Source organism: Arachis ipaensis, chromosome B5 (genome assembly GCF_059453495.1).
Source record: "Arachis ipaensis isolate K30076 ecotype BB chromosome B5, ASM5945349v1, whole genome shotgun sequence".
NCBI lineage: Eukaryota > Viridiplantae > Streptophyta > Magnoliopsida > Fabales > Fabaceae > Arachis > Arachis ipaensis.
The window spans coordinates 8,945,031-8,960,110 of NC_142440.1; the positions used below are offsets into that span (position 1 = coordinate 8,945,031).

The following is a 15,080-nucleotide window of genomic DNA, read 5'->3' on the forward strand; positions in this document are numbered from 1 at the left end:
GGAGAAGAGGTAGGTGTGGGACTGTGAGTAAAGAATATTATGAACGTATATTCTACATTTTTACTCTCCGGTACCAATTTTGTTGTACTTGTGAAAGTGGAGTTGATTTGGTTCCAAAGATTGGAAGACTCTCACATGGGTGGATATAAAACGGATCAGCTTTCCCACCCTCGCAAACACGTGCCCGTAGCTTACACGGCATGGAGCGTGTACCTGCCCCTCCCACTCCCAACAATTAAACACAACCCACATCACACCTCCACCTGCTCTTTATCACTCGCTAATTTCTCCATTTTCACTGTCTGCTGCTTATTAATCTTCTTCCTCCTCATTTCTCTCTTTTATCCTTTTCCCCCTTTAACAAAACTTTTTCATACATGTATCTATATGAAAAGAAATGTCCAAAATCAAAAAGTGAAAAAAGATATAATTAATCATACAATCATTGACTTGACGCCAGCAAATAAACAAACGAAAGTTTCGGGGGGAAAAGAAAAAAAGAACGAGACGACAGAGAACATTAACTGGGAATTAACATAATTTATGCACATTAATATAAAATATAACCCGTAGTACAAAGAACAAACGAAGCTGAATTTCGGAATTTTCTTTTTTCACTCTTAAGCACGACGAACATATATAAATTAAAGCTGTACTCCAGAACAAGAGAGTCCTGGTTGGCTAGCGTAAAGAAGAAGAAGAAGATAAGATGTGAAATTAAAATACCTAAACTAAACGTAAGAATAGAGTCAGCAAAGTGGCATGTTGAGACGGGATCATATTCACCAGTAGTAATAGTAATAGTGTGTCTTCTTTCTTCATGAGGTTGGCTTAATTGATAGCGTGTTGGAAATGGCGCGAGCAATAAGCTAAAAATGCTGTGATGCATTTACCGGCCTCTTCTATGGCTTCAATTCAACCCACTCGTATCGTCCTTCCAACGGCACGTCATTCCCAATATCATAGTTATACCTGCAAAGAATTTTTCAATAGGAATGAAAACCATGATGCTGATGATGACGTCTAGAATGTGATAGCAAAATTTATAAAAGTAAGAGTAAGAAGAGAAATGTGAAGATACTAATTCTGAACTTACTTTTCTTGAAACCTTTTCTGGATGTCTTTCTCAGCTGCGGCGAAGAATTCTTCGAGCTCCAACTCCGTTGGCATGTTTTGCACCGTTGACGAAGGACGACGGCGAGAATCGGTTTCCACTGACTCCAGCTCTTGTGAATTGTCTCGCCCTCCATGGTTCATCTCTCTCCTGCACTCACCAATAATGGCGGAAATGCAACCAAACGTTATGTGCAGCTATGCGTATGTTCCGTTACTGAGTTACAAGTTAATACAGCACATTCAATAGATATAGTGAGATGCAAATTTTGAACGGAAGGAATTATGGCTGTTGAGACCCATTTATTTCATGCTTTTTTTTTTTAAATATAATTTTCAAAAACTACTCAATGCAGTTGGATTATTATTGAAGAGTTTCAAAAAGAGAATCCAATGAAGTCTGATGAGGAAATTTCAAATTTAAAAATTAATGGTTAGAGATCCGTTCAATTCAAAACCTTTCAGTTTCGTCTCCACAATTGCACGTAGATGTTTCAACTTGCGCGCTCTCCACCTGAAAGACACAAAATAAATCAAAATTAAAATAATAAAAAAAGTTGAATGCGGTGCATTAAATTTGGAGAAATAAATAAAAATACTGAAGACAATGAGAAACAATTAAGTAAGGAGCGAACAAAACGAAAGTTCAATAAAAATCTGTAAGCTCCACTAACAACATTTATTTTTTGTTCAGTTCAGAGAATTTATATAGAAAACGAAAGGAGCTATTAGCTATAGCTCTTAGTCAATTTCTCATACCTCCAGATCTGACAACTCGATCCTCTCCTCGTCATCCCCAACAGATCCATTGCTGCAACAACAAGACACCAGGAATTCACCGGAGTTAGGGCTAGAGCACCTTTCCTCCGTCGCCGCCTCCGGCAGAACCGCATCAACGACGGAAGCAGCGCTTCTCCTCCTTCTCCCGAGCTTAACGATTGCTGAAGACGACGCCGTTGATAATTTTCGCTCTTCATTACTGCTCCTGGCTTTGTTTATCTTCCTTCTCTTAGGTGGTGTTGGAGGTGACGTGGTAGCTCCCATGGCTAACGCAGCTTGAGCCCTTGTCCTCACACCGACCTGAGCAATCTCCATTGCTGGCTTCGAACGCAACCACGTGCTCCCGCGATTCCTTTCCTTACACTCTCTCTTTTCAGGTGATGCTGCGTTTCTTTTTTTTTTCTTCCTTATTTATTTTGATTACGTTAATGTAATTGTGAGAGAGAGAGAGAGAGAGAGAGAGAGAGAGAGAGAGAAAAGGGAAAGTGTTAGTGTGTGTGTGTGTGTGGGGTGTGTGTGCGTAATTTGGTGGCGCGTGTAGTACGGAGACGACGAAAAAAATAGTGATAATGACGAAATGGGTTCAACGGTTGTGATTGGGTAATTAGCACACTATATGTTTAATTTTATTAAGTGATGGTGCGTTGTATCGTGGTGGTCCAGACTCCGTTTAACAGTGACGGGGGAATCTGGAAACGGAGGGATTTGACGGCGCCGTTATGAGGGGTAGGAGTGGGTTGCGCCGAAGGTCTGGCCAATGGAGGAGCGACACGTCATTGGAACTGACGGTGGACGGAACAGGCTAAGAACGGGGGATGGGGAGCTTTTGGGGGTGTTGGAAGAGGATTAAGGTGAGTTGGTGACTTGTCAGAGGCTGCAGTATGGAAGAAACGAAGCGCCTGAATCCTGAGTGTGGAAAGAAAGGAATTAGAGAAGAGAATCATGCGGTTACGATGAATAACGATCATCATATATTTGCGTTGCGTTGGCGAATTCCGTTTGGTGGAGAACAGGTCTTAAGCAAAATAATTGTGTTCTAAACTTAATTACGGATATGACCCTCCCCTTAATAATGAAACGCGAAAATGCCATTTTCGATAACCCACACGCCCTTTGCCTTTGCCTTTCTCTTTCTCTGTCGTCACGCCATCATCCACACGAGCATTGATTTGACGTTTTCCTCTAAAACAGCATTATATTTTACAGTAATAATAAAAAATTAACTAAAAATGAATTAAATTTATTTTATTTAATATTTATTAAATAGAATTAATAAACATTAAATAAAATAAATTTAATTTGTTTAAATTATTTTTTATTATTTTTTAGCATTATCGTTTATTTTATTTGCACAATTAATCTCTATTGTTTCTTACTTTATTTTCGCTTCTTTTCCTATCATCAACTATGTCGCCAAATTTAAAAATAAAAATAAAAATAAAAAAAATAATCTAAAATATCTGCCGTAGTTCTGAAGGAAAATAAAAGTAGAAAGAGATATAAATAGTTGTTGATATGAAAAATGATGTACAAACCGTTAGTTGCTACGTTGTTTTGAGAAGAATGTTTGATTTTCTAACATTTTATTAAAAGGTAAATATTTTAATATAATTACCTTCGTGTAAAATTGTTAATTGTAAACCGAAATACGAACATTCTCTGTATTAAAATAGTAGAAAGAGAAATACAAATAAATAAATTCGTATTTGGTTCTCCTTTCTTACAATTATACATTTTAATTTTGAGTTAGAAACATAGTTTATTTCTAACCTATTATTTTAAAAAATTTAAATTATTGTTACCTCATGCTCAAATAAAAATAAATGTTCAGTTTTAGTTATATATATATATATATATATTAAAAACTAATTAGAGTATAAAATTATTAATCTTAAACAAATTAAATTAATTATAAAAATTATTAACTCTTGTTTTTCCACTTACATTTTTTTTTCTTTGGTCTATATTCTCTTTTCCATTTAATATGTGACGTTAGCCAACTGGCTGGAGAAATAAGGTCATCAACTAACCATAACTACACTGCTAACACTAGTTGAGTTGACGGTTAGATTCTTGGTTAATTGGTTGAATTGCTTTGTTAGCAAGTTAGTTATATAGAAAGAAAGTGGCGGTTAGAGTAATTGTTGATTGGTTGAATTGCTTTGTTAGCAAGTTAGTTATATAGAAAGAAAGTGGCGGTTAGAGTAATTGTTGGGAATTAAAAATTCAGGTATAATTAATTTTATATAAAATTAATAGTTGATAATTATTAAATTAATAAATTTAACTAAATTATTATCTAAAGTTATTAACTTCTAATTGTATTTGAATTTCTATCTTATAGATATGCAAATGCAATTGTATTTATGACTAACGTGTAGATTGCATACGCATTATTACTTAGCCTTGTGATTCATCATTATTGATAAAATGAAAAAGTATGTAGTTTCGTTTCTCAACGAATTTTCTCTCATTGCCTTGAGATTTACCTCTTCTTCACTTCCTAGAACTCATGAATTCCAATTAATACGAGTATCTGCTAAACCGAAATGGTAAAGATTCATATGTGAAATTAATAATTAAAAATTATTAGTTATTAAATAATAATTTAATTAAATTTATTAAATTATTTAATAATTATTAAATATAAATTTTATATAAAAAAATTACATGTAAATTTTCATCAACCGAAATACTAAATTTAAACTTTTTAAATCTAATTTAAGTTCTATATATTCACAATTATTTATAAAAAAAAAATACATAAAAAATCAGTCATTTGTAATATATAATTTATACTAATAATTAAATTATTACCTGATTTTTAATACATATATTATATAATTATTTAAAAAGATAGCTGTTTTTTCTAGATACAGAAATAACATTGCTTGTTAATTTTGAAAGGGTGACCGGTGAAAGGAGCCAAAGGGGACATGGCACACATGGTCATTAAATTTAGGGCCATGACGGCTATAATAACTGTGAGGTAAGTGCATTAATTGAAGGTATAATAATAAGATCCAATTTGGTTATGGTTTGTGATACTTGCGTGGCACATGTACATTGAGGTACTCATGGGTCACATACTTCGATCAACTCATTCAATTGCTGCTTACGCTCATTCCTAATTAGTTCCATGCAATATTTTATTTTAATTTTAAAATTTCATGCTTGGCTCACAATTTGTTCTTTTTCCTTTTCAAATAAGAGATATCAATTGAATATGATATATTTCAAATAATTAACACATGCCCAACATTTCCTTTTTATATAGATGTTTCCTTTGTATATATAAGTCCTTTTTTTTTTAATTTTTCACGTTATTTTTAAATTTAACAGATTAAAAATTAATTTATTATAAATTTAAATTTTATTTAAGAATTTGTTATTAATCATTAAATTTCTTTTTTAATACTTATTTAAATAAATTCATAAACTTACTATGAAACTAACTAAAGTTGGTTTAATCTACTTTCTTATCATAATTATTATTAAAAAAAAACGAAATATGTTGCACTATTAATCAAGTTATGGCATGTATATTATTTTTTTATATAATTATCGTTTTATTATTATTATTATTATTATTATTATTATAGATAGATTGTAGATAATTAGAGTAAAAACTATATCTACATATATAACGTAGAAGCACTAGAATGAACCTTCCATGTCAACTTTGATGACCAGAAAATTGAGAACATAGGAGGCAAAGTATATGAGATGAGATTAGCCACTATGCTGCACACAGATTAAATCGAATTAGATACTCACAGAGATTATCTACTATCTCGCACATAGATTAAATTGAATATGACCTAAAATTTGATCGGATCCGCATTAAAATCGTCAGGCCAGATCGAATCTAATATCTATACTTTTTAAGCTTAAATTCGGTCCGTATATTTGTAAATAAGATTGGATATGAAATATACCCAATCATAAAATATATTTTTAAAATTCAAAAATTCAAGAAAAAAATTTACCAGAACCAAACCCTAAGCAACAATTACTAAAGCACAATTCAAAAAAAAATTCAAAAATATAGGAGAACTGCAGAAGCAGTTGGGGACTAAAAGTAGAATGGCAGTGACAATTAATAGATTCGTCTGAACCGACGAACAAAGCAACAAACAGACAAAAGAAAGCGAGGCAAAGCAGCAGCGAAGACGGGTGACAGAAATGCGGTAAGATGAAGATTGCGCCGATAGAGGAGACGACGACGCGATAATGGAGACGACCTTAGGAGACGCTTTATGAGGAGACGCGACAATGAACAAGACATCGGTGATCGAGGTGAACGCGGGGTTATATACATGGGCGAAGTTTAGTTGAGACAAGGGGTTATGGTTCCCAAATTTTTTATAAAAAAAAAATAGTAGTACTTATTCAAAAAATAAAAAATAGTTTAGTTGACTTAAATATTTTATTATGACTTAAAGTACCCAGGTTCAATCTTCATATCTTGTTTTTATTGTACAATAATTTTTAGTTTTAAACATTCAAAACATGTTGGATTTGGACTGAACTGATGAGTGGACTTTTGTTGGCTTTCACAATTCATAACACATCAAAATTAAAAGATAAAATTAAATAAAAATAAATCATATTACAGTTGAGCATTATTTTAGAGTGGATATATTTTTAGACACAATTGATAAGTAATTACAAGAGGAGTTAAATAGCAGATTTAATGATCAAGCAATGGATCTACTAAATCTGAGCTCTACTCTCATGCCTAAGAATGCTTACAAAAATTTTGGCATTGCTAAGATTTCTACTCTTGTTAACAGTTACTATCCCGAAGACTTTACTGAACAAGAAAAGATTAATTTGCCTTTTTTAGCTTCAGCATTTTATTCTTGATGCTTGTCAGCATCCAGAAATGAAAAATTTGTCAACTATTCATGAACTGTGTAGATATTTAGCAGAAACAAAAAGGTCAAAAATGTATTACTTGATTCATAGATTGATTCGTTTGATATTAACTCTTTCAGTTTCTACGGCTGCTACAAAACGATCATTTTCAGCAATTAAAATAATGAAGACAAGGTTAAGAAACAAGATGGATGACGACTTTCTCGCGGATAGTTTGGTTATTTACATTGAGAAAGAAATTGTCGAAAAGTTTAGTTCTGATTCAATTATTGAAGATTTCAAGTCACTAAAGACTCGAAGAATACAATTATAAACTATTTTATATGTTTTATCTGTAGAATTATTTATTTATGATCTTATCAGTAACAAATTTAAAGAATAATTATATTTATAAATTTTATTTTAATATAAATATTATTATTTAATTTTTATGTTAAATTTTTTTTCCTCCCAAAATTTTGTTTCAAACTCCGCCACTGGTTATATATGAGGTCAGAAGTGAGGCGAGTTTAGGACAATAAGTGAGACTCTGTCTAGGTGAGAGAGGAGAAGCTGAGAGGGAGAACAGCGTCTTATAAAGGGGGTGTCTAGGTTACGATTTGTGTTTTCTTAACTATGGTATTTATATTATAGGTGCAGATATGCGGATCCGATCCTCAATGCAATATCCACTATTCGATCCTATTAGAGTGCGGATCGGATATGATCCGATCTAATAACTATGCAGATCGAGATATGATTCAATTCAATAACTATGCGGATCGGATAACATCCGCAAAATGCGAATCCAATACAGATAAATATCGTGGATATGCGAATATTATCCGATTCATATATAATCCTATTACCTGCAAAATCTTTAAAAGATAAAGGCTTCTACGAATAAACGAAAACAGAAATTAAAAGAGATACTCGTTTTATAAACACCCACAAAATCCATATAAGATGTGAAATTATCAAGTGCCTTTTAATTTATATTAATTGAATGTTTGGAAATTGAATTGAAATGACATTAATGGAGATGTATGGAACTTTATATTATTTTCTTTTGAATTCTGTTATTTATTGTAATGAATGTATTGTAAATCTTTAGTGTGTGAGTTAGATTGATTTATGTTATGTTCATTATGTTATTTATCTACATTTTTTATCTTTTATTATATTTAAGCCTATTAAAATGATTTAAATGTTAAAAGCATCTAATTTGCCAAATATAATAACTACAATTTTTTAAAAGTCAAAAGGCTTTATCAAATCGGATTGTAATCTATATTATTTGGCCACCTTCAATAAATTTCTTTCATACACATACACAATATATATCATTTAGCCAAACTAATTTAATAGACTCTTCCAAATGCTTCTAAGAACCTGGGAGCAAATGTGGAACGCATGTTAAAGTTGAAGAAACCGCGGAAATCAAAGGGGAAGAAAAAAAGTAACGTATCCTTTGCCATAAATTCACCACATTTTCTACATAGATCAAAGCCAGCTTTCCATTTCCTTTTTTTTTTTTTTTGATTTCTCAGCAGAATTTCTTGAAAACTTTTCATTTGACTTATGAGAACTCTTGTTAATTCCATTGTCCTTGTGGGCTATATAAGGTTTAAGGAGCAGTTTGAAGTTTGAAGGGGCCCATTGCATGCACTATCTCGTATTCTCATGTGTGGACAGACACAAAGTACCATGATTTACATGCACGATCTGTAACAAAAGCATAAGGCGACAAATTCACCATAAATTAATAAGCTGTAAGAAATTGACAAATGGGAGACAAGAACTTCATCAACTAGTTACTCCTCTTGGTAGAGATAATGTGAGCCAATCTCTACAACACTACCAACCTAATTAAAGTAAGGGTCCTTGTTAACAATAAAAGTATTGGTAAAAAACTTAAAATCAAACATTCCATTTATTTATAAATCTACTTATAGCTTCTCTTGGAGAAGATAATTAAATACTCATCGATAACATTTTTATAATATTTATATACGGTGCATATTTATATATGATGATATCTTCACATAAAGATGACATTACATATTATTAGATAATTTAATACATTTAATTAAATCATCTAACGATTTATAATACTATTTTTATATAAAGATGTATTTATAAGAGAAAAATAAATTTTCTCAATTTTTTAAAAATTATTTAATAAAATATGATCTTTTATTTTATATTTTTTAAGTGAGATAAAAAAATATTTTAATTAATAAAATATCATATTTTATCAAATAATTAAAAAAATTGAGAGAATCTACTCTTCTCTTTATAGGAATATCTCCCAATTCTTATAAAAAGAATCAAACTTATTTCTTCGGAGTATGTACATTACTATTTTTCTAAGATTTAATGAATATCAATAACATATATTATATTTACAAATAATAAGTGTTTTGGAGTGAGTAGCTTTAAAATTAAGTAGATACAGTTCGTTTTTAAATGCAATGAGTTATACCCATGGTTTTGAAAATTGAATCGGATCGGCCGGTTTAACTAGATTAATCGAGAACCAATTACCTAATCGGTTTGGATAAGTTTAGAAACTGTCTAACAAAAAATCGGTAAAAATCGATTGAATTGGAGATTAATCGATGAACCGGTAGAACCATCCGATTTTTTTAGCAAATTTTTGGTTAAAAAAAAAACTCTGAACGGCGTCGTTTTGTCCCTATAAGAAAAAAAAAGAAGCAAAAGGCTAAACGAACTAAGCTGAACCCTAATCCCTAAATCACCCATCGTACTCATCAGCAACAACTCATCTCTGTTCTCTTCTCTGCAAACCATCGCATAGCCACCACCACCAATCGAGCACCGCCACCGCATCCTGCAGCCATAGCAGTAACGGGTTTGACCACCGCATCATCGCCGACACCAAATGCCCAAATCCCTTCTCCTTTCTCCCCCACTCTCATCAGTCTCACTCACTAAAATGGCACAAAATTCCTAACCCACTACGGCGATACTTTCCTCTCTTTCTCTCATCCAGCAGTCCCTCTGTCTCTCAGCCAACAGCAGTCACCGCCTCCACCGTTGCCGAACTCTTCTCATCAGCCAAAGGGTGTCTCACCGCCGGCAGTGACAGATAGAGGGTGCTTCGAGCTCTTGGCCATCCATCCTCGTCTCCTCCACGTCGTCGCCTTTGGCCGTCCATCCTCGTCTTCTCTACATCGTTTTCATCTTCGTCGTGTGGACTTGCAGATCGAAGTGCGGTCAGCTGGATTCCTCCATTGTTAGTGAGTTTGCTCGACCCCGTCTGTCTCGCCGTTCCTCCCTTGTCGGTAGTCTTGCCGCCTGTTTCGTTCCTCCGTCACGTCAATTTGGTTCCTCTGTCGTCGATAGCTCTACTTTAGTTTTTTCCCTTTTGTTAATTTCTATGATTTTGAGGTTCTATTTTTTAAAGATTCAACTTTGTTTGTTTCAATTTATGGTCGTGTATTTTGTTAATTTTACTGAGTTACTGAAATCTGAGATCTGATTCTTGAGTTGCTGTTTCTTTTTCTGTTTGTTATGTTCTGAATCTGAATTGGGGTGAGTTGAAATTTTTTTCTGTTTGTTGTGTTCTAAGTTCTGACCTCTGAATTAGAGTTGGTGGTGGTATGATTAATTTTGTCATGATGTTTTACATTGATCTGCATATGATCTGCATATGAGGACATACATGTGTTACGGGTACAGCTTCTTTATACAAATTTGTTAGATCCAACAGAAAGGTTGCAAAAGACATGTCCATAAACAGAATAAAATCTTCACCCTCATGCCCTCATCTTTATTCCCTTCCATTTCAACATTGTTAATTCTACAATAATTTCTTTATTTGATTTCTCCTTTTACCCTAAATTTAGGAAATTAAACGTGGGTTTAGATTTTTCTTATTTTAATTTTGAAAAGAATAAGAAGAGATCAGATTTTAGTTTACTTACCAGATATTATGGTAACAAAAAAGGTCATGCTACATGTTTCATTGTATGTTTAATTTTTAATAATTTTATTTAATATTTAATTAAATCGGTTGAATATCGGTTGAATTCCGGTCAAACTTTTGAACCAATAAACCAATCATTTTACTAGTTTATTGATCGGTCCAATTCTTACAATCTTGGTTATATCTCGATCACTGTAAAATAAGAAGAGTGGTATTTGCATAAGACACTCTAATACATAAGTGTGAAAGTAAAATGTTTCAAATATAAATAAATGATGAATCTTTTTCATACTTATTCTCCTTGAATCTTTATTATTTTATAAGTAAAGTGTGTTTTATTACTATTTGGTAGTTACAAACATACTAATAATGTGAATCAATGTGTTTAATTAGATGATTTAAAAACGTATCAGTTACTATGACCGAGTTATAATAATATATACTTTGTCGAGCTATATGTTGGTCCATAATATAACGTTACAATGGATATATCAATAAGTATTTTAATCAAATTGAATAGATATTATACCTGTATTAAGCATTAGCAAATTTAAAAAAGAATTTTGTTAACGTGACGTTATTTAATTAATAGGAAAAGTCTAGGGACCAATAACTTTTTTAAATTTTGGCCAGCATGTAACCAGCAAAGAAAAGTGAGTTATTGGATAAATTCTCACACCAATCTCACACCATTAAAATTATCATTGATGGTTATTTGATGGCTACAAATCACAAAAATTACTGGTCCCCTAGCATTCTTCTAATTAATATATGTATAAAATTATTTATATTAATAATAATATATTAAAATTAAAATATTTTATTGTTTGCAAGTATTTATAAGTTAAAGGTTCAATTAATTCTAAAAACAGTAATAATAAAAAAACTAAAACTTATTGTATTTAACTTTTATTAATAATAATTAATGAATATTAAATAAGATAAATTTTAACTATTTTTTTGTTATTTTATTTGTTACTAAACATTTTGTTCTAGAAATATATAAAGACTCAAAGTTTATCTTCTGATTAAGCTAAGGCACAAGATGTGTTAAGATGCAATAATTTGAAATTTATAATTATGATTCCATATTAAAGTAAGACAGGAGGAAAGTTAAGGATTATCCAAAGAGGAATTATGATGCTGAAAAGGGAGATGATTCACTTTGATTATTAGTCTAGAAGTAAGAGGAACACAACTAGAGTAACTTTTTTTTTTTTTTTTTTTTTGGGTTCGGATGAGTTATAATTAGAGTAACTTAAACTTGCAACTTTAGTGAATGTTTGTACTAGTACATCCAGCTTCAATATAAAGGTTACCTAACATCATAAGGCCCTTTAAATCAAAGGCGAGATAACTATAAATATAAAGTAAGATTCCCATGAGGATTAGTAAAGTGAATGGACAGGGGGGGCACATGGCATGTAACCTTAATTTGAAGGGTGGGCACAGAAAACTAGAATAGATTTTTCATTGTAATTAGGCATGCCTTTCTGGCTCCACTCATTATTGCGCTCATTATATGGCTTAGGTTTAATTTGTGTTTACGGGGCACTCTATTGTACAGATTGAAGTGATATAAAAAAAATATAATTTCTTTTATAATTATTTTTTATTATTTTATTATTATTCAAAATGTGAGTCCTATCTTTATTAATCTCTCTTTCATTCTATTAAAAAAAAATCTATAAACTTATATTTTTATTATATAATTTACCTTAACTAATATGTATTCTAAAGATATCTGATAAATTTGTTATTAATAAAAAAATTTATTAAAAATATAAAAAAATTAAATTTTTAATATATTTATTTTATTTTTATTAAATAAAAATATTTAAAATTTTTTATTAATAATAAATTTATCATATTTCATTACAGACACATATTAACTTAACCTATTTAACTTTAATTGGAAAGTGCTTTTTTCTAGACTTTAATTAATTCAAACGGAGCGCGGCTATTCAATGTCAATTATAATAAGGCCAACCAGGGCCCAACTAATTTATACCCAAATTCCCTGCTACAAATTTGGCTCCTATTGTAATTTCTGCGCTCATTATTTAGGAGCTAATGGAGTATTGGTATGATGTGTGTAATATATTTTAATTAAAGATATTATTCAAAAAGTGATTTTAATTAAACGATTTTGTTTACTTTTTGGCTGGTCACGTTTTGGTTTCATATACTTTTTCTTATTTATTTGGTTTAATATGAGTTAAAAAAAGAACATCTAATGCTAAGTAGACAAAAAAATAGCTAAAACTTGCCTTATTTAGCATTAATTAATTATCGTAACAATTAATGAATGCTAAATAAGGCAAGTTATGGATATTTTTGACTGATTTTCTTTGATTACCAAATATTTTCGAAGATAAAATACTACTAATTTCTCAAACATAATACACTTATATTATTCAAAATAATTATCTTAGATACTAGGGATAATAAACTATCCCTAAATTTTTCGTTGTACACATTGTACAAATATTTATATTTCCTCTTATTTATGTATATACGTCACCGTTTTTCTTTTTTGGCATTTCAAAAATCTTTGTTAAAAAACGCATAAGCTTATGAATATAACAATAACTTTTTTATATAATACAAAATTTTTTATACATAACATAAATATATTAATATAACATAAAATTTTTATATATAATACATAATTTTTTACACATAATATATAATTTTTTTATTATAATTATATTTTATTAGTTAGATAAGTTAATTTTTTAGACATATAATTTTTTTAAAAATTTTATATTGTGTACCAAATTTTTTATCTTATGTTCTAAAAATTGTGTTGTATATATTTTGTTGGTTAAATATTAATATTTTAAATATATAATCTTTTAAAAATATATGTTTTATATTAAAATTTATGTATTGTACATCAAAATTTTTATATTTGGTCCTATTATTTTTTAGTTGTGCGTATTTTAATAGTTGAGTGTCAATATTTTAGATATAAATCTTTTAAAAGCATTTATATTATACACCAAAATTTATATATTTTAGTAGTTTAATACATAAAAACAAAAAAACAAAAAGAAGTAAAATGACCACGAAGATGCCAATATTAAAAAAGAACGCCTAAAATTCACTTGATCACCTAATTTTAGTGTTATTTTTGCAACTACTTTCATTTCTCCTCTGCAAAGATGAGTGAACTCTATGTAATATATTTTTTACACATAATTTATTTATAAGAGATTGCTTTTTCTTATTTTCTTTTTGTTCCCAACTAAACACAGCTTCAATGTAAAATATAAGTGCACTTTTAAACTTGGTTGATGACCAACTAAGAAACATCGCAAGTGTAGAATCATTTAGAAGAGATGTAATAATCCGATCTATCACACACACTTTTTGTCTCCACCACATCATTCTTCTAATGCATATGACGATAATGCTCAATCCATTCTTATTTTTCACCTTTCCTATAGTTCAAAGTTGAAATATTGACAAAATAAGAAAAATATTATAAAAACAAAATATTAACCCTTAACATTTCTCTAATAAATTAAAAAAAGAGATTCTTATAGAAAATATATATATGGCTCACAACTCGTCTAAGCTATAAAACTATGTATAGGCAGAAGGTGGTGGATCCAACACTAGATAAAGAATGTGCAAGGGATGAATGAAAAAAGAAAAAGAAAAAAGAATAATATATAGATAGTAGTGGAGAGCAAAAAATGGTGCATATAATTGATAGTCTACTTTACCATGGTCGCAATCTAAAACGACCAAAGAACTTTAAGGTTGAGCTATCTCTTTCAGATGGTAGAGAGTGGAAAGATAAACTATTAATTAGTTGAAAGAGTGAAAAAGATGAAAAGATGAAGAAATGATGGAAAGTGGGGAGCAAAAGCAAAATGAAGAATCTCAAGATGGGTGGCAGAAATTCAATCGATGTGATGATGATGGTAATGTTGTGTCCGAAAGAAGATGAAAGAGTGAATGTGTTGAGGGGAAGGATTCCATTCAGGTCATAGACATGTTTGTTCCATAAGTACATCAATGGCCCTTTTATTATCCAAAAGCATATACTTCACTTTCTATCATCACCATTTACATACCTTCAAATATGTATCTTCATTTTTATTTTACGAATACCTATCGTTCTTTAATTTTCTCAACATGATAAATCGTCCTTCTATTATAAATCATCACTTTATATAAAGTTACGGCCTTTTCGGCTTCTCCCTTTTTTTTCTTTATTATTTTTATCTTCATTCACGGGAAAATTTTGAATGCATGCACAAATCACAATTCAGTTGTGGTGGTGCTACTTTTTAACAATCCTGCATATGGATTTGAAAGTAGAAACTTTTATCTCCATCGAATTTCGTACCCGCTATCATAC

The 15,080-nt window shown here is 30.5% G+C and overlaps 1 protein-coding gene across 1 annotated transcript; it reads right to left on the reverse strand.

Moving 5' to 3' along the window:
• Positions 1 to 520: 520 nt before the first annotated feature.
• Positions 521 to 2,937, reverse strand: LOC107642787 (cyclin-dependent kinase inhibitor 7). The gene is made up of 4 exons (XM_016346261.3): positions 1,873 to 2,937; positions 1,572 to 1,627; positions 1,097 to 1,264; positions 521 to 972 (listed from the first exon to the last, which is right to left on the reverse strand). The coding sequence occupies exons 1-4, from the start codon at positions 2,206 to 2,208 to the stop codon at positions 903 to 905; spliced, it is 630 nt and encodes a 209-aa protein (XP_016201747.1). The 5' UTR covers positions 2,209 to 2,937; the 3' UTR covers positions 521 to 902.
• Between the last annotated feature and the right edge of the window lie 12,143 nt (positions 2,938 to 15,080).

What these genes read in the sequence shown, in the direction of transcription:
- LOC107642787 (XM_016346261.3), bottom strand. Translation starts at nt 2,208, where the DNA reads ATGGAGATTGCTCAGGTCGGTGTGAGGACAAGGGCTCAAGCTGCGTTA. An exon ending in TGTGGAGACGAAACTGAAAG is followed by an intron (nt 1,265 to 1,571) that starts GTTTTGAATTGA and finishes TGGTGAGTGCAG; the next exon opens with GAGAGAGATGAACCATGGAG. An exon ending in CAGAAAAGGTTTCAAGAAAA is followed by an intron (nt 973 to 1,096) that starts GTAAGTTCAGAA and finishes AATTCTTTGCAG; the next exon opens with GTATAACTATGATATTGGGA.